At 33.2% G+C, this 18,472-nt stretch overlaps 3 protein-coding genes across 6 annotated transcripts; 2 read left to right on the forward strand and 1 right to left on the reverse strand.

Moving 5' to 3' along the window:
* Window positions 1-23: 23 nt before the first annotated feature.
* On the reverse strand, window positions 24-8,200 carry LOC115452960. Of its 3 annotated transcripts, none has more exons than XM_037437592.1 (5): window positions 7,671-8,200; window positions 6,430-6,728; window positions 5,353-5,447; window positions 3,920-5,281; window positions 24-3,678 (listed from the first exon to the last, which is right to left on the reverse strand). In XM_037437592.1, the coding sequence occupies exons 1-5, from the start codon at window positions 7,780-7,782 to the stop codon at window positions 3,423-3,425; spliced, it is 2,124 nt and encodes a 707-aa protein (XP_037293489.1). In that variant the 5' UTR covers window positions 7,783-8,200; the 3' UTR covers window positions 24-3,422. The 3 variants fall into 3 exon arrangements, with proteins under 3 accessions (XP_037293489.1, XP_030037443.1, XP_037293490.1); XM_030181583.2 differs by having other exon boundaries at window positions 6,430-6,731; XM_037437593.1 differs by having other exon boundaries at window positions 3,330-3,691; window positions 6,430-6,731.
* A 200-nt stretch (window positions 8,201-8,400) lies between these two features.
* Window positions 8,401-15,519, forward strand: LOC115452965. 2 transcript variants are annotated; one of them, XR_005112209.1, is made up of 4 exons: window positions 8,401-8,597; window positions 10,831-11,039; window positions 11,301-13,547; window positions 15,385-15,519. XR_005112209.1 is itself a non-coding variant. In XM_030181589.2 (3 exons), exons 2-3 carry the CDS (start codon window positions 10,847-10,849, stop codon window positions 12,173-12,175), a joined length of 1,068 nt encoding a protein of 355 aa, XP_030037449.1. In that variant the 5' UTR covers window positions 8,401-8,597; window positions 10,831-10,846; the 3' UTR covers window positions 12,176-15,519. The 2 variants fall into 2 exon arrangements, 1 of the variants encoding a protein (XP_030037449.1); XM_030181589.2 differs by having other exon boundaries at window positions 11,301-15,519.
* A 1,262-nt stretch (window positions 15,520-16,781) lies between these two features.
* Window positions 16,782-18,023, forward strand: LOC115452959. Its single transcript, XM_037437633.1, has 2 exons — window positions 16,782-16,915; window positions 17,160-18,023. Exons 1-2 carry the CDS (start codon window positions 16,846-16,848, stop codon window positions 17,504-17,506), a joined length of 417 nt encoding a protein of 138 aa, XP_037293530.1. The 5' UTR covers window positions 16,782-16,845; the 3' UTR covers window positions 17,507-18,023.
* Window positions 18,024-18,472: the final 449 nt, after the last annotated feature.

Raw genomic sequence — 18,472 nt, forward strand, 5'->3', positions numbered from 1 at the left:
TTTAATAAAAAATATAACATATATTTCAAAAGATATAATTTCTTGTATTTCATAATACAAAACCATCCCGAACATGACATTGATTCGTGTACATTAACTACAAATAACTGTATAGAGTTAGTGTAAACCAATGTATAAGTTTTGTTAAAACTTAATAACAAACTAAAATAGTCTTCAATGAAATCAATAGCGCGACCAACGCCATCTACCGACGCAAATGCTTTACAACATATTTAGTTTTTAAATATTTTAGTTGTATTAGAATATTGATCTAATATTAATACTTATTTCATACAATTGTAACTAATTGCTAGCAAGCAAAGCCCGTTGCATTGTTATTGCTTGAAATCTGAAAGTGATAATAATAAATATCTAGAATGTAGGGATTTTAAGCTCCAACTACATTTAGGTAGAAAATAGCGGCCATACTTTATATTTATTGAACATAAAGTTGTAAATATTTCCAACACAACTAAAATAAAAAAGAACTATTGTTATTTACATAAAATACATTGTTAGGTTAATCCATTGTTTACATTAAATCCTCACAGAAACATCGGCCAAAGGAAATTACGAAAAGTCTTAACTATCGTTCACTTGGTCAGTTTATCGTTTTATAAAGACAAAATCACAATATGGCAGTGTGACGGGCAGAAAAATTTAACGCTGTTAGTAAATGCCGTATTGATTGGTTCGTTCCGTCTCGGGTGGCACTTCTAGGCAAGTGGCTGACTGTCTAAAATAAAACCTTTAAAAAGTTGGGGAGACGAAAGGGAGGGGAGGTTGTAGCCTCTCCGGCCGGTAATTACAGGCGGGCGGCTAACCGTTTAAAATAAAACCTTTAAAAAAATATTTTGACATATGCACTAGGAGCCAAGGAGGCAGGGAATTTTTATCGATTTGTTGAAGCGGGTGATTTTCTTAAAAAAATATTTAGACACATGCACTAGGAGCCAGAGGGGCGGAGTGTTTTTTGATTTGTTGAAACGGGTATTTTTTCTTTTTTGCTTTCGACGCATATGGGCGGCAAGTTTTGTATCTACCAGGATCGGCAATGACCCACGTTACGCCACTGAGATTTATATAATATGATGAAAGTTGAAACTCATAACAAGAGAGAAAAGAAAATACATATGTCTCTGTTTAATCCATTGCATGCAATTACAAAAATATTTTTATTCGTCTGTTTGTGTAACGATTGTGGCAAAATTTCAAAATGCCAAACTCTCAAGACAATTCACACACATACAAAAATACATTCAACCGAAACAATAACACCCAAATACCTACATGTTTTATGCGTCTTTTTATTATCTTTATCGAATTAGTTTATTTACATTTTACCAGAGTTAATAATTACTACAAAGTATTACAACCCGTGCCAGCGGGCCGCGACAAATAACAATTACAACATCAAAAAGCCTCTACATTTCCAATAATTTGACTTACAAATTGAATGTATACTTTTAAGTTTATGCCGCACTCACATAGATATGTCAGTTACAAATAAATATTTCATTACAAAAATATCAATTTAAGTATGAGAGAATGGCAAGAATGATTACAGCAAAACATAACAATTATGTTCATTAATGATTCACAAATAATTAACTACTAAAACAGCAACTAACTAGTTTACGTCACTTAATATTTGAAAGAATCATGAGTTATAAGCAAAGACCATTATATTTCGGTAATGTGAATGATCGAATTCCGTCTTTTAAAAAAGCCAATGCTGACAATAATTCTCCCTCAAAAGGTTTAATTACAATTTTTGCCACTCCAAAGAATAGATACTCATTAAGAAATATCTTAGGATATTAAAATCTTAAATTCTTACCATTATTTTCATGGAATTATTTGTTCAGAAACCACAATTGAATAGTTGTCAACCTCGAATGGCGTTACAATGTCATTTTTACACGCATTGTGTTATTCACTTAGCCTTAATTAAAAATAATATTATATGGCCTGAAATTTAAGTAATATTTTTATTGAAATTATCATTTAATTTTAAAATGTAAAAAAAAATATATTTTTTTTATACATAGAGAACTCAATTAAAATTTTGTCATGACTTATTCCTCTATAATTTAAACATCGACCTGTATATAAACTTTACACATTAATTTATAATAACCGCCTTAATAAACACTTTAAACGATTATCATATTATCCAACCAGTGTTTTGTCTTGCTTCCTCTAAAGCCAAGTTTAAACTTGCAAGTACTTGCAGCAATATATTACGTAAGAAATTTCAGAAACATTTTTACCAACGACAATATATTATATTAATAGTTGTATATGCATCACAAGTATTGCAAGCTTATAGTTATTTATGTGGCAAAAATAGCTTGAGAAAGTCAAATTCTGCAAGTTTTCTTGCCAATGTTAACATTAAATGTTACTCAAAATGATAAGTTAAAATATTAGTTAGACATACAGACATTAAAGTCGATTAGTAAAGTTTTATGTATTTATTCTATGTTGGATGAAATGAAAATCCACAACAATGATCCTATGTATTACTTCATTAAGATATAATTATTCCTATAGTGCATTACCCAAGATTTACATTAAATTAGTCAATTTGAACTGTCTCACAACACACATAAGAATGCAAATTTTGCATACCACAAAGTCCATAAACGAAGAAATATTCCTATAGACATAAAACAGTCAAAAATTACAAATTAAAGCCATTTCACTAAATTCAAAAGGAATGAACTTACATCGAGAAACACCTTAAACGATTTAATTCATCAGATACCATCATCATACTTTCCACATAACATAGGCTATTACAAAATCATAAAAACATCAATTGTTATCTTTGCCCGCTTAATGCGTTACAATTACAATGAATCAGACAATACCAGCTCATTACGTCATCGAAGCTCTTATAGGAAGATCTTTAGATTTTTTATAGTTATGTTCCAAATAACTATTTACATGTCCGTGACCACGAAGGCTGCAGTCTTCGAAACGGGAACAAATTATAGTATAAAACCCGCGATAAAATCCGCATGATAGTTTTATTTTAATATTTACAATGTGTCATGCACATGTTTTATTCTAGAAAATCATTTTCAATATAATTCCATACAATTTCATAATGCTCGAAACGTCGAGACAGACGATCGAACTGTATTGTGAATGCATGTACCAAACAACTGTTAAAAGGCTTTTAATCAAACATTGATGGTTTAAATATAGTTGTATCTCACCAATTGAAATGGCGTTTCAAATCCGAGAAGGTATTTAAAATGTCTTAATTACAAATAAGCGAATGATCGCTTACCTTTATAAAAGTAGATATGCTGATATAATTTAAAACTCCTGCACTAGCTTCGACCCTCGGATATGAGATCCGAAAAATCGACTTGTAAATTCAACTTTATTCACGCCCATCCCTACTGTATTCAGTCGATATCACCCGGATGCAATAGAGATTTATCGACAAGTGTGTGCGAAAACGTATCGACTAACTCTTGCGAAGTCATATCACACTCTTTGTGTGGTACATCCTGAGATTCGTCTAGATCGTTAATGGAATGGACCGAGTTCTGATCACTAAGACTGAGGCTGGTATCTGTCTCGTCGCCATAGCAACGCCTTTTGTGATCCGAAGGGAAAGTGTGGTATGAATGTTCTACTCGGATGGCTTGCATCGTGTTACTGAAAGAAATAGCTGTGATAAAAAAATGTCATAATGTAGAGATTGGTATTAATCACACTTTCAAGACTTAAATAATGATATATTTAAAAATCGATCTTACTAATTCTTAAATAGGTAAAAGGATTGCGAATTCAATAATAAAACTTGGTCCTCATTTTAGAAAAATGATAAAAGCTTTTTTACCAATCAAATGAATTTAATAATTTATAATAGTAAAAATTATAACATGCAATATATTACCTTGTCTTCCTCAGTATAGGCCTGCCCATCTCGACCTGGAGCTCCAAGGAGTACAGTTTAGCTAACGACTCCAACTTCTCCCTCTCTTCAGGGTCATTAAAACTCGACAATTTCAACTCAGTTTGGCAAGAATCTTGTAGGAACTTTGAGAGCTGTTCATTAGCAGCACTAAGGATAAGAAAACCAGGCCTTTCCTCACGAATTCTGCGACAACCGGCTCTTATTTCTCTTACTTCCGTCACCACAGCATTTCCCATAGAATGTTCGCTGTAGTAGTGATCGCTTTGTGGCGATTTCTCACTCAAGTTCAAGTCACTTGATGACGTTTTCTGTAGCGTGAAATTAGTGCGCGGCGCCTGATTGATCTCCTCTTGTTGAGCAGTTTTCTCTTGGAAAGCCTGAAATGATTGAAAAAACGACTCGTTTGCATTCTGTCCCGTCAGACCAGCGTTTTTTATGTCACTAAAGCTGGAAAAAGACGAATGTGGCTGTAGAATATCTCTGCTTTCTTTGGACGTAGACTCCTCCCCCATATCTATGATAGTTTTAGAATCGGACATCATAGCATCATCATCATTACCGGAATCTACTTTCGCTCTTTTCTTTTTGAATCTATTTTTGCAACTAGCCCAACCACTTTTGACGAGTAACTTCTCCTTCTTTAACCTCTTTGGTGGAGGCATGTTGCTGACCGTCTTTGGGGAAGTGGTGTTCACTGAAGTTTTGGACGTTTTGAATGTTAAGCTCTTGTTGAACACTTTAAGTTCTTCGATTCCAGGCCAATCCGTTAATTCGTCATCGCCTTCCCTATCACTGTCATTAGTCACGAGGCCCTCTGAATCACTACTACTCAATGAACTAGACTCATTACCCGCATCCATGCTGTTGATTGAGTCATCAAATTGATGAAAGTTTCTTAATAAATGTGGTGGATGGGATTTATTTAACATTTTGATCTTCCTGTGGTATTTAGGATCGAAGCCCGATAGTATACCGGTAGAAGTACTAAAAAACGGAGGCAAATTTGTTGTTATTTTGTAACCAGTCATTTTCGACAGTACTGGAGTACCATTCTTTGAAGGATTCTTGTAAACAAAGTTAAAACTGGAACTGCCCGGTAATGAGGATGTATTGCCAAATGTTGATTTTGTACCTTCAGCATTCTGCGATTTAAGTACTATTTTTCCTGGTTGCAACACTGAATCTTTATTAATCTTCTCAGTGTCATATTTCTTATACTTAAATTCTGTGTTTTTAAAAAAAGTTGACTTTGAAGAACATCCACCGCTTAGTGACCGCTCTCTCATTTCACATACATCTTTATCTCTGTGTGACCATTTCCTTTTGCCGCAGAATGTATTTCTGTAAATTTTCAAACATCAAAAAATGTCACAATGACAACTCAGTAAAAGAAAAAACAAAAAAAAATTAACCTTTCTGGTTTAAGTAGTGTTTTTTGCTTATTTACATGCATAGCTGGGGACAGCATTTGACTCTGTAGCATTATTGTTGCTGGCAATGCATTTGGCTGGAAACAATAAACATTGAAATAGTATGGCTTTTATACAAAATAAAAGTGATCAGAATCTGATTCTTAATAATAATTTAATATATAAAAAAATGTTTAGTTTAAAATAAAACATTCTGGAATTTCATTTATATTTATTTCATTTATAAAACCATCTTTGGTTACTTAGTAGTAGATACTAGGAGTGCAAATAAGATATAACCATTTTCTCTAAAAAGTTAATAAATTTATTGCAAAGAAATGATTTAATTTAATGATCAAAATATGCAAACTTTGCACTTTTAATGTTTCTGGCAGCATTTGGATATTGCCTCGAAAGAATTCTTCATCTTTTGAGGATATCCATATGTCGACCCAATTTTAGGTATCTTCGTATAATCATAAGAAGTTATACCATTTGCCATTGATCGAAATTAGTGAATATAATCAGAAGTGGCAATGTCTGGTGAATACGGCAGGTGAGGAAGGATTTCTCAATTGATTCTTTTCAGATATATTTAGAATGGTATCCCAAATTGCGTACGAGTATAACATGAAGAACAACAATATTGTTGTGTCTAGAGTAGAGTTGGAAATGTTTTTCCTCAAATGGTTGGTCAATCATCATTAATTGTGTTCAATGGAGTATTAACTGCAAATGTCTTCAAATTCAATCAGTAAATTAAAAGTTTCTGCAAATGACACTTATTCACCACAATACTTGTTATTTTTGCACAGAAAAAATAAGTGATACTGATACAATCACTAGTATTTCTATGTTGTGCCATTACCAGAATCTAAAGTTACAAAATATAATATGCATTAATAGCAAAAGCTGGTGAGCTTTTCCTATTAATGCATAACATTCTGGTGACAAATGACAGAAACTTATTTGTGCTCCTAATATATATATTTTTTTCGACATCACAGAATAATCACTTTGTTACAAAAATATAATTATCAATTCCATCCCTACTCATTTATTTTTCACAATATCACTCACCTCTGTGGTAACACTTAATATCTCGATAGGCGGGGACCGTTTCCCATCTGTATAATCCACTGGCATTTTTTTATATTTCCTTTTCCGTCTTGCATTAGCTGGCCTTGTAGGTGAAAAATTTTCATTGAACGAGTCCGACTCAAAGTTGCCAATGTGGCAGTAATGCCTTGACTTAAGGCTGGACGACTTGTGATGGCTGACATGAGGATCATCGGAGTCAGACAGTGGTTGTGTGATGAGCGGTGCCTGAGGTGGACTGCTGGAGCTACCATCTTCTACCAGACTCACGGTGACTGCTGCTGCTGTGTTATAGGTGTTAATTAACAAAACCAATCCATCAAACAATGTAATGTGATGGTAACATGGTATGATTAATAAATTACATAAGTTAATGTTATTTCAGAATTTATGTATGTATCATAATTATCTATATTATCCTGTCTATCCATGTTAAGTAGATAAGTCAGAAGCATTATCAGAAAGGACTAGAAGGTTACATTTAAATTAAGCATAGTGTACTGTCAGTAACTCAGAAAACACCAAATTGTGAACTGTAGGAATATTACATAGTAAACTCGACTATTTTTAACATCTCCATCCAATGGTTGTCTGGTAGAGATCGCCTCGAGCAATAAGACCGCCATTTGTACCACCAATGTATTCTTTTCCACTGTCTGTATGCAAATTGTCTTCTTTTTGTTTTCTTTTTACATTTTTGGTGTACAAAAAAGTTTTAAATAAATAAATAAACTGTTGCATGCCTTCAAGCTGCTTACATCTTGTACTTCAGTTATGAACAAAAATAATACAAGGACTACTTGTTTCAAGTATGCAAGGTTTTATAAGATATAACATAAATATTATTTAAAAATATATAATTTAAGAACATTTTAAGAGTAATATGGGTAAGTTATAATATAATATAGTACAAAACATTTGATGTTGCTTGGACAAACCATTCCAAGAAAAAAGTGCCATAAACATACAGCCATTCTTCCAACCAAATGACATTAGAAAGTACTATGAATCTGGGCAGCAAAACCAGAAAACCTTGCAACAGCTACAGAATGGCGAAATATAAATGTTTTCATACTCAGTAATGACCAATAATGCATAAGAATACTAACCTACCCTATATGCGGGACATTGGCATGCTAACAAGTTTATATGTGCAAGATAAATGAAAACCAAACACACGCAAGGTTAAATATAAATATTTAAACAAATAGAATAGTACTAACGCAGATTGCCGGCGGAGCGAGTCCTGCGACGGAGCCCTATCTTGCGGCGCTCCTGCCGTCCACAATTGCTCTCCTCTAAAGCCAGGTTTAAATCCTGCGACAGTCTCTCCATTCTCACTGTTGACCGCCAAACGAACCCATTATCGCAGCGCAAGAAAATCTAGAACATACTACGTCTCCGGTGCACTTTGTTTACGGCGTTCACCGCTGACCCACTTCCCAACGCCCTTTCACAAACAGTCTTCGAGTTTACACTTCACAAATAAATATTTTGGCTAAGTAAAATAGCGTTTCCTTTAAAATAAAATTGGGAATTGCGCTTTCCTTTGCACAAATAGGAATGTTTATTTTTTCATAATTAATGTTACTGTTTACTGTTTATTACGAATCTTGACTGCGAAAATGCAGATTTCAGTCAGAATATTAATTTATTCAATGTTTGAAAGTCTACTTTCTCGATATATTGTTATCCAATGAAATATGAATATTTTTTTGTCAAAAAAGAAAAATATTTTAGTCAGGACTAAGGAGTGAATGAATGAATGATACTTTTTGTACAGTAGAGATAAAAAAACTTACTATCAAATTTAGTCGATTTTTTACGTTTGCTATTCGTGTCATTTTATCCATTAGATTTTTAGCATAATGAAGTTTTTGTCTCTGTCATATGCTCAAAGCATGGTATTTAAGTCTTTCTCACGCATAGAAGCCGTTTCCAACCGTTTTAAAGAATTCTTTATTATTTTATGCTTGCAATAACAACTGTTCTAAATGGAACATAACCGACCGTTGCATCTTGCAAGTTGTAGCTGTCAATTTTTGCGCCAATTCTGTTATTTTCGTTTCGTTTGATGGTTTCTATGTTATTTTCTTTATTTTGTTCGTGAATATCACGATTACAACATACCTACAGTACAACCCAGCAAGGTATCAACTTTTCTATATAAATTTGTTGTAATTATGTATAAAATACTGTCCATTTGTAAGTAAACGTAAGTGTTGATAAGTCGATTATTGTATTACATATTTTGAGCGGGAATGCAACAATAAAACTTGATAACTTTTGATTAGTTATTGACAAATACGAACATTAGCCTAATACACGTGTTTATAACATTATTATTTTAGACGGTAACTCATTTATTACCTGTTTGTGACTATTTTGCAATTCGTCGGGTAGCATCCTGGGCCTGTGCTTCATTACGCGTGCGTTTGACCACACACCAACATATTTTATGAACGTTTTTTTTTTGTGTGCCCATTATTATTATGTTTAATTATTTGTCATTCTGCTATATATTTCTATTTTACATATAAGTTTTCCTTCATAATTACGTATAGTTTTCTTCGTCAAAGCAAACGTGCTGCGTATTTTTACTTTTACTTTAAACCTGTCGTATCCAATTTCATTGTTTTATATATAATAAAATCAGCCATTGATTATATACTGTGCAATTGCTGGCCAGGGGCTTCCTCCACTACTGGGATGCTTAAGGCCTTAGTCCACCTTGCTGGCCTAGTGCAGATTAACAGATTTCACATACCATAAAAATTCTGAAAACTTCTTAGGTATGCAGGTTTCCTCACAATGTTTTTCTTCACCCTTAACTAGCGATAATTTACATCGAATACAAATTATTTTTCTAAGAGCCAATGGTACATAACTGGGTTTTTAGTCTGTGAAGACTCGTCTTGGCAGTCCCTTCTACTCTCAACTCGGCTACTGCCACTTCGTCTAAGTATTCTTAAATAATTATATTAATTTACATGGATGGATTTACAGCTGGCTATTCTTGGAAATGACTCATAACTATTAATAACTTCTAATTTGGCATTTATATTCACAATTTATTATTCTATTTAATGGCTTGCAACTAAATCATTAATATTTATCAGATATTGGATTGATTCTTTATCTTTAAAGCTTGGTTATCTAAGGTCTTAATCTCAGTTATTGTTTCTAGCTTGCTATGTTTCATATTTATTAAAAACCTGTATATAACTATACTGATTACTTAAGTATTGAATGTTCATAGTATATGAAAAAAAATTAAAACCATGTGGATATTTTGTGTCATATATTGCACAGTTATGTTTATTATAACTTCTGGTTGTTTTATTTCTAGAGTAGCTTGATTATGAAGTAAACTGTTTCATCTATGTATCTGTAGTAGTTATATATTTTTCTTGAGATCATTTGACAGAAGTTGACAGACCATTAACAATTACTTCTGGGTTTAAGTCACATTAAAGTAATGCGTTGGTTATGCTACCTACCATTCAAAGTAGTTGATCCTTTTTTAGTCTTCCAACCACTGTAAATCTCCAAAAACAAGCAAAGTTGAGCTGAATGAAATGACAAACATTTCCTGTGTTTTAGTTCATACAGTTGAATTTGCATTGAACTGTCGGTACATTCCGATACTAATATATCTTAACATTTTTGGTGCATGGATTATTCCCCTCGAGTTATTATTTTGTACTTGCTGCAGACATACATTTAATGTTGTTTTGGCTTGTGATGCCCCATAGTTTGTTTTTGTAGTTCCAGATTGGTTTCAATATATTGATATATATAATATATAGTTAATTATCCGCTGATAGGTTAAAGTTTCTTCCCATCAGCCAGTACAGGCTGCGGAGTACAATCATATAAAATTGTTTATGTTAAATAATAACACATCACTTACAATATACCAATGAAGCAATACATCCTATATTGGCAGCTTTGTGTCCTGTTTTGTTACCAAAATGTATTTTACTTATATTCCTGATCATTGTGTTGAAAATTAATTTTATGTTGAACTGGCTTTAATACATGGCACTTCCTCCAAGTTAAAGGTTCCCAAGTTAACACTTCATCCACTTAAAACACGGGGATAATTCAGTATCCTATGAAATCAAATTACAATTAATTACGAAATAAAATTCCATAAGAGTTTAGTAACAAAAGCAACTTATATCTACAAGCATGTGAACAGTCACAGCAAGCTGTCCTCTGAAAATTAAAGCTTGGAAAACTTGTGGCAAGTCAATTGTATAGAATTATCGTAATATTTCCACTTTAATAAACACATCTGGAAGTTTTTGCGCATTATATTGCTGGGAAAACTAGCTAGTCTAAACATAGGTTTATTGATGTTCCTTTTGACTATTCAAGAAGCACCAAAGCGACGATGCAGGGCGCGGTGACGCCTGAAGGCGGTCGTCGCACGCGCGCCGCTCTGGCCGAGATCCCGGGCTTCCTGGACCGCCTGCGCGTCACGCCGCTCCAGTCTATCGCCAACACGCGGGACCTGTCCCCCGGCCTGCCGCCAGGGTATCTGAGCCCGGCCGCCTCGCCTGACGAGTTGCTTATACAACAGAGAGGTGACTTATATTATTGTTGGTTACATGGAAATAGATGTGAATGATAATAAAAATATTTTTCTGAGTAATAGCTTCCTAAATCCTTTTTCATTTATTTTATTTAAAAAGTGTGTCCTACTATTTATTTTGATAAAAGCACTTAGTTCTCATTATTCCATATCTGTGTGCCATCTTCTGATATAATTAATTGAACTTTACAGTATTGAGAGAAAATGCAATGAAATTGTTTATAAATCGTTTTAATTATCTTATTTTTTATAGGCCGCCGACGTCTGCCTGTAACGTGGTCGCCCGACATAGAAGTGCGACGGAATTCATCCTTCCATTCAATCGTGAGGACTCCACCAAAAAACACCCCAAGCCGCCTCTCACCCCCAAAATTAGGGGTTACTTTACGATCAACACCACGTAAACGATTACTACTTGGCGATACCGAAAGAGTACCTTTTACACCGGAAAAAATAGATTTCAGCGACATCAGCACTCCTCAAAAATTCAAATTAACAAGTCCTGTAAAAGGTACCCCTCCTAACAAAAGATCTAGGATTGAAAAGACTTGGGACAAAGAGATTAAAGGGCCTATTGACACTGCCTTAAAAGGGTTGAGCCCTAGCCAGTTGATTCATATAATCAAAAATATTACGTACAAGTATCCTGAAGTTGAGGAGGAATTGAGAAAAGATATGCCGGCTCCAGACCTCACACCTCTCGAAGAAAAGATGAGCTACTTAAAGTGTAATATTTTCAAAAGCCTACCAACATCCCGCCTCACTTCCAAAACAGATTCTCCTGCTTATTCCCGCGCTTCCACTCATTTGGCAGCATTTAAAAAGTGTATTGTCGATCAAGGAAAATTCCTAGTTGAGTCACAACACTGGGAATCTGTAATACAGTATGTATTTCTTGCTTGGAGCTATGTAAAAGCAACCCCGGTTTGGGACAATCAACCACACAATAACACCAGAAAACAATGCTTTAAAGCGTTGAACAATTTTTGTTTAACCGCATTGAAGAAAGGAAATTTTGATCCCGATTTCTTAGCTGATGTCCAAGACAAGATACAAGGCTTGGCCGCTGATAGTGAAGAAGTTCAATCGTGCCTTAAATACCTCCAGGGACAGCTGAAAGATTTCTAAATACAGACTGCACTACCAATTCAGGATGGAAGGACTTAGACTTATTAATTTTCATCATAAACCACGAAATCAAACAATACGAATTTGGTCCTTCAAGCCAGATTACTTGATTGAAATGTTTTTTAATGTATCTGGATAAACTACTTAAGCCACATATTCGTATGTCATCCCGCGTGTTCAACCCTCTTAAATTTCCCTTCGTATTCTGGTAAGTCAATTATGCAAGTTTTTATGTAACAATACATAAAATTACTGTATATTAGGAAATTAAAACTAATTACTGTAACGTAATTAAATATATTTGTTACATCTATTTTGAAATATTTGATATCGTAAAACACTTTGTTTTTTAAAACATCCCAGTTATTTTGAAGAAAGTTGTTTTTGCTACTTTTTTAAACCAGGTGTTCTTAGTATTAAGTCTTGCGTACCTTATGTTTGACTGATTGTGAAAGGAATCAAATTAATATTTGTAGAGTAATTAAATGGTCTTCCATAATTATATGGAACGCAATATTTGATTCTTTTCATTGTAGCTGTGAACATACCAAATTTCCCTACTATAATTATATTTAGTTCAATTAAGGTTTAATTACCTAAAGTGCTAATTAACGGTCAATAAAAGCTACTTTTTGTTAATAGCTATTGTAATACGGAATGAACTATATCCATTTTTGTGTTTCATTTATGAAGTAATATGAATTGCTTTGATTTGTAATAAAGTTAGGATTAATTATCGTTTCAATAAATAATATTAGTTGCTTTATGTGATTGAAGTTTGCCATTGTACCTATATACTTATATTTTTATAGTCTTCATATGTTTTGTGTTTATGTATAATTATCTTTTGATGTTTTAGCATACATCAACATAATAACTTTATATCACGAATAATTTACAGCAGTTTTCAATAAACGATCCCAATCTCAATCTTCAATCCGATTCCGAGAATGAACCAATGGAAATAACTAATTTGTAAACATGTCCAAAATACTTTGTTCTGATTGGTCCATTTTTGAGATAGCTCAATAGAAGGGATTGGGATCGTTTATTGACAATGGCGGTTAGTGAATTAAAATGTAATGTAAATATTTTTGTTAATTTACATTTTTAAGGCTCGCGAAAGCGCATTGAAATTTAGGATTTCTGCAGTTGGTACTTGTATTTTTTGTTATGCTGCATTCATTTGAAGATACATGTTAAAATGAAATATTGCGTATAAATCTTACCTGTTTATAAGCCCAACTATATAACTTACGTATAAAATAACATATAATTATGTCTCCTAAATGTGCCTTGAAAAAATCTTAGATGTAAAAGTTTTACATGTGAATGTTCGATGTGTAAATCGAAACGACACATGGTACATATTGTTTAACCCTTAATTTGATAATGTATGCCCCAACATACATCAACTTTAAAAAAAATATTTTGTATTAGAAAATACATAAATAACGTAAAATTATATTTTTATCACCTTGCAACCTAAACAACTTTTAGTAGAAAATATAAAACAGGTATCTGGTATCACTAGTTTTGACATTAGTTGACGAAAATGGCGTACCGGCGGCCGTCAGCTGTTCTCTCCAAGTTATTTATATAATTTTATTGATTATTACCCAGTTTGGGAAAAGTTTCACGACTGAATCCTATGCTTGATATCATGATTATATAATTTGTCTAATAAGTTTGCAGTTCTAACTTCTTACATTGGTGTTATTTTGGATATTAACATGATGTATGCTGTGACATACATTGCCAAGTTTGTAAAAAAATACCCCTATTTAATTTGTATGTCAGGGCATACATTGCCAATTTTAGGGTTTTGCTTTGCTTAGTTTGTATATTAGCATTTTTTTCTTTGTCTGCAGCAAAAGCTTGAAACTCGTGGTGGTAGAATTTTAGCGCTTGTCCCTGCTCAAAATGCACCCTCTGATGATAGTGAACATTCTGATATTGAAGACGAAATACGTGTGCACACACCGCTTTTCATGTCTAGCTCCTCTGCACCCTCAATTGATAGCTCTTTAGAAAGACTTAATCTTCTAGATGATGAAGACCCCACCAGCGAAAATGTTCGCCTTACACCAATTTTCCAAAATGTTTATTCAAGCCCATCTCTAGAACCGAATTTTAGTCAAGTACCAGTACTGAGTGATATTCCCTCATTTCCCGCAACGCCTGCAACCCCTGCTACTCCTGCAACTGCTACACTAATTGCACCTAATGCACCCCCCTGGTTTGGTAACACCTAGCATGTCGACGAATGCCTCCTCCACATCACGTATTTCCAGAAAAACAAGATCACAACGTCCCACTGTTCATGTTGCTAAACGGCCTAGACGAATGCAAAAGTTTACTCTTAGTTATAATTGGAAAAAAGCTGTGTTTCGACATGTGGCTTCTATAGAACAGGAATCGGAACCTATCGGGAGCATCACAGTCCTAACTCCCCTGGAGTATTTCTACAAGTTTTTTTCCCCAGACATTTTGACAGATATTGTCGAACAAACAAATACGTATGCAATATCTCAAACTGGACCTACTCTGGGTTTGACTGAAGACGAATTACAGGATTTTTTAGCGATTCATATCATTATGGGTGTTGTAAGCATGCCGTCTTATACTGATTATTAGAGTTTGCGATATAGATACAAACTTGTGGCTGATTTGATGCCACTAAAACGTTATCAACAAATACGTCGTTTTTTACATTTTGTTAACAATGTACAAGATTCTGACAGATACTATAAAGTTAGACCGTTAGCGCAAAAAATAAGAGACAATTGTTTAGCTCAAGAAAATAAAAGGAGATTCAGCATCGATGAGATGATGATCCCATACAAAGGGACAAAAGCAAGTTTCGTAACTGGCAAAAATTCCCGTAATTGTCAACTAGATTACCATGTGCCTACGTAATTTCTATGTATTTTTTTATAAAAATAAATAATAAATATAATAGTTGTTTTTTTTTTACATACGTAGTCAGTACCTACAGTAATTGGCAATGTATGCCCCTGCATACAACACATTTACGGTTTATATTCTTGAGTAGTTGGCGGTGTATGTTGTGGCATACATGAGTTTTCAGGAAAACCAAGCTTTTCAGATTTTTTTTCAAATTTTTCTATAGTCGTTTTATGTGTATAAATAACATTTCTGATGACAAAATTCAGGTTTTATAGTATTTTATACTTTGCCAAATTAAGGGTTAACAGTAAAGAAAAACACTAAAAATGCATTGTGCCTTCAGCTATTGTCATTGACAAAATATCATAAGATATTGTTAGTATAGTTTTATTGTTAAGTATTCCTTTTTGGTAAATAAATGGTATTTTCATATACTTATGTGTTATTTTTCTATTTATAGCTACCTAATAATAAATAACATTTGCTTCCTTTTTTTCTAAAATATAAACTCAGTCTAAGAACCAATTATCATTTATAACCGTAAACCATCAAAATAAATAAAAAAAAACAAACTGAGCGTTTTTGTAATTGGTCGATTTTGCTGTACCTACTTTACACAATAGTAAGATTTTTTGGGATAAAACGCCTGTAGCACTTAGCAGTGATATAGCTTCCTATTAGTGATTTTTAAAATCAGTTAGTAGTTCCTGAGTTTGCCCCTACATACAAACTCACAAACTTTTCTTCTTAACAATATCAGTATAGATTGACGAAGAGAAGTAACAAAATTTTCTTATACAACTGAATGTTAAGACCGACTAGCAGCTCGCCTGAGATGTTCCACGATAGCTCATAAACAGCTCTCGCAAACACATTGAGAATATTTTTACCTAAAAAGCTGATCTATGGCAGAATTTAGTATAAATCATGCCAGGTCCCTTGATAGTAGTGTTGATATTAGGGCACGCCGAAATTGGCAACTGCCCAGGGCATCGCGCTTTTAAAAGACAAAAAGTCAAACCAGTAATTACTAAGTAAATATTGTGGCAGGTCCTTTGATAGTAGTATCGACATTAGGGATGCCGAAAAGGACAACTGCCCAAGGCCTCACGCTTCCAAGGCATGAGGGAAGAACACTGCCTTCTTTCGGTAATCAGGAAAAGGCTTTTTATCCACGGCCTCGTATTAGTTAACACCGCTACTGTTTGACAGACGGATTTTCAGATATAACATATTTACCAACTATTAAATTAACCTACGCTCTACCGTAGGTGTAACAGTCAGGAACCCTGGCATATCACTTGTTTCAAAGGTCTCTTGTAACTTTAGTGGAGCAAAATAACATCGGCGATGAAAGTGCAATAGACCTAATATTTGATGAAGAACTAGCTAGGCAACTCATATTGTAGTGTACCTAAACATTATGTTCATAAGTGTCATTAACTTTTAACATTAACAAAATAATGTCATAAGCATTTGGCTATATTTTTTCATCATAAATAATAATAAAACAAATATTAGTTCTAAGGTCATTAGCATATTTACCACTTCATTTACACTTCTCCCGATTTAATTAATTAGCCAACGATTAACTAATTACCGGAGACATCATTAGGATAATGATACTATTTACCCTTTCTGGTGGAGCTTCTTTGTATAAAAAGGTGTGTTTTTCAAATATTATATCATTCACCACAAATCAGTTGTTGAGATAACATTATTTTGAGATTCTAAGTGAACTTTAGTCAAAGTGCATAAAAATGAATAACGCTATTTTCTTCGCTGAAGGACTGAAGTTTTTTGACATAACATTGAAAGAGAAATTAGATGGTAAATAAAATTTAACTAACTAAGTATTTATAATTAATTTTATTTTGTTTATGTAGAATTTGAATTATTTTGTATTTTTTAATAATCTTGCAATTGAACGCAAGGGTGTATAGAGTTCTAATAGGTTCTTCGGTTTCTTTTTAGTTAAAATTCCAATAGCAAAATCAAAAATTAAAATAAAAACAATATTTAGTATTGGTTAAAGCTTTCTTATAATTAATAAATAATTTCTCTCTTCTTTCAGAGTTTGACGCACCACCGTGGTCGCCTAACATCGAAAAATTGTCTCCAATCAAAAAAATGAACACACCGTTTTATAAGGCATTTGGAAATGGTGTTTCTGTGGAATCCTTCGATAAAAGCAAGCTGGAATTCAGATCTCCAGCAGAGGAATCAACTCCGTCATCTCCAGAAACATTGAAAGTTTCATTACCCTCAACACCTATATTAAGGAAGCCAATAAGTGTCATAATGTCTAGGATACGGAGAATAAACTTCGATTTACCCGAAGATTATGAGCTACAAGTAAAATCAACTGTTGATAATGGAGAAAAAAATGGTGATGATGCTGTCAAGGAAACTGTGTTGTGATTTGCCATTTATAAACCCACTCTGGTTTCTCCTAATAATTTAGGGTGCTAAAGTCTTCGCCATATCTTTAGCTCGCGTCTTTACATCATAAATTCCCATCAAATTTAGTGTGGCGTGATAAGTGACAAACAGAAGTAGAAAAGAGACGCACATTATAAGAGATGCATTGTAATTACCCACCGATATTTATACAATGTTTCGAAAAGTAGAGATATTCTATATTAAACAATAAGTTTACTATAGAGTATATAAGTACATATTTATTTTTAGGTATAAAGATTGTGATCTACATAAAGTACCTGCAAAGTGCCTATTTAAATACTATTACCTATGTTATCAATATTTTACATGTTGATATTGTGTTATTGACTTTTAGTTATTAATTCTAGCAACTAGTTTTTTGTTTCGGTTTAAAACTTAATTGTTAATGTCGGTCAATGTCAGTTATTATTTAAGACCTGTTTACGTTTATATAAATTTAAGTCTGACTTTTCGATCCGACATGGATTATTTTAAGAGGCTGATAAATAATAACTTAAGGATTTCGAAATTAAATATTTATTTGTCATTGAAGCTCAGTGTTTTCATTTCCTTACAATAACTTATTTCTATTAAGTTAATTACCTTCTGGTAATAATAAATAATAATACGCATAATATAATGAAACCTAAGCTAGGTAATAACTAGACATCAGATTGGGATAATTAATTCACTTAAATGTTTGCATATTCAAATACATAAACACTATTTTTATAGCGGTATTACATATTTTAGTAGGTAGGTACCTGAAACTTGGTTCGAGTTGTATCTAAAACGATCAATGTTTATTTTTAAATCCTACACTATTTTACGAGATTCAATGCATCTTTGCATGCATGAAGAAGATGAAAGGAAATTATTGATTTCTTGCTTTAAAACTACTATTTTTGGATGTTAGCTCTTAGGTAAGTATATATTAACCGTATA

The sequence above is a fragment of the Manduca sexta genome, chromosome 11 (assembly GCF_014839805.1).
Source record: "Manduca sexta isolate Smith_Timp_Sample1 chromosome 11, JHU_Msex_v1.0, whole genome shotgun sequence".
Classification (NCBI taxonomy): Eukaryota; Metazoa; Arthropoda; class Insecta; order Lepidoptera; family Sphingidae; genus Manduca; species Manduca sexta.

Bases quoted from the DNA above. Each gene is read 5' to 3' on its own strand.
- LOC115452960 (XM_030181583.2), bottom strand. From the start codon at position 7,782: ATGGAGAGACTGTCGCAGGATTTAAACCTGGCTTTAGAGGAGAGCAAT. The intron at 5,448-6,429 runs GTGAGTGATATT...TATTGTTTCCAG, and splicing joins TATTAAGTGTTACCACAGAG to CCAAATGCATTGCCAGCAAC. The intron at 3,679-3,919 runs GTAATATATTGC...TATTTCTTTCAG, and splicing joins CCTATACTGAGGAAGACAAG to TAACACGATGCAAGCCATCC.
- LOC115452959 (XM_037437633.1), top strand. From the start codon at position 16,846: ATGAATAACGCTATTTTCTTCGCTGAAGGACTGAAGTTTTTTGACATA. The intron at 16,916-17,159 runs GTAAATAAAATT...CTCTTCTTTCAG, and splicing joins ATTGAAAGAGAAATTAGATG to AGTTTGACGCACCACCGTGG.
- LOC115452965 (XM_030181589.2), top strand. From the start codon at position 10,847: ATGCAGGGCGCGGTGACGCCTGAAGGCGGTCGTCGCACGCGCGCCGCT. The intron at 11,040-11,300 runs GTGACTTATATT...TATTTTTTATAG, and splicing joins GTTGCTTATACAACAGAGAG to GCCGCCGACGTCTGCCTGTA.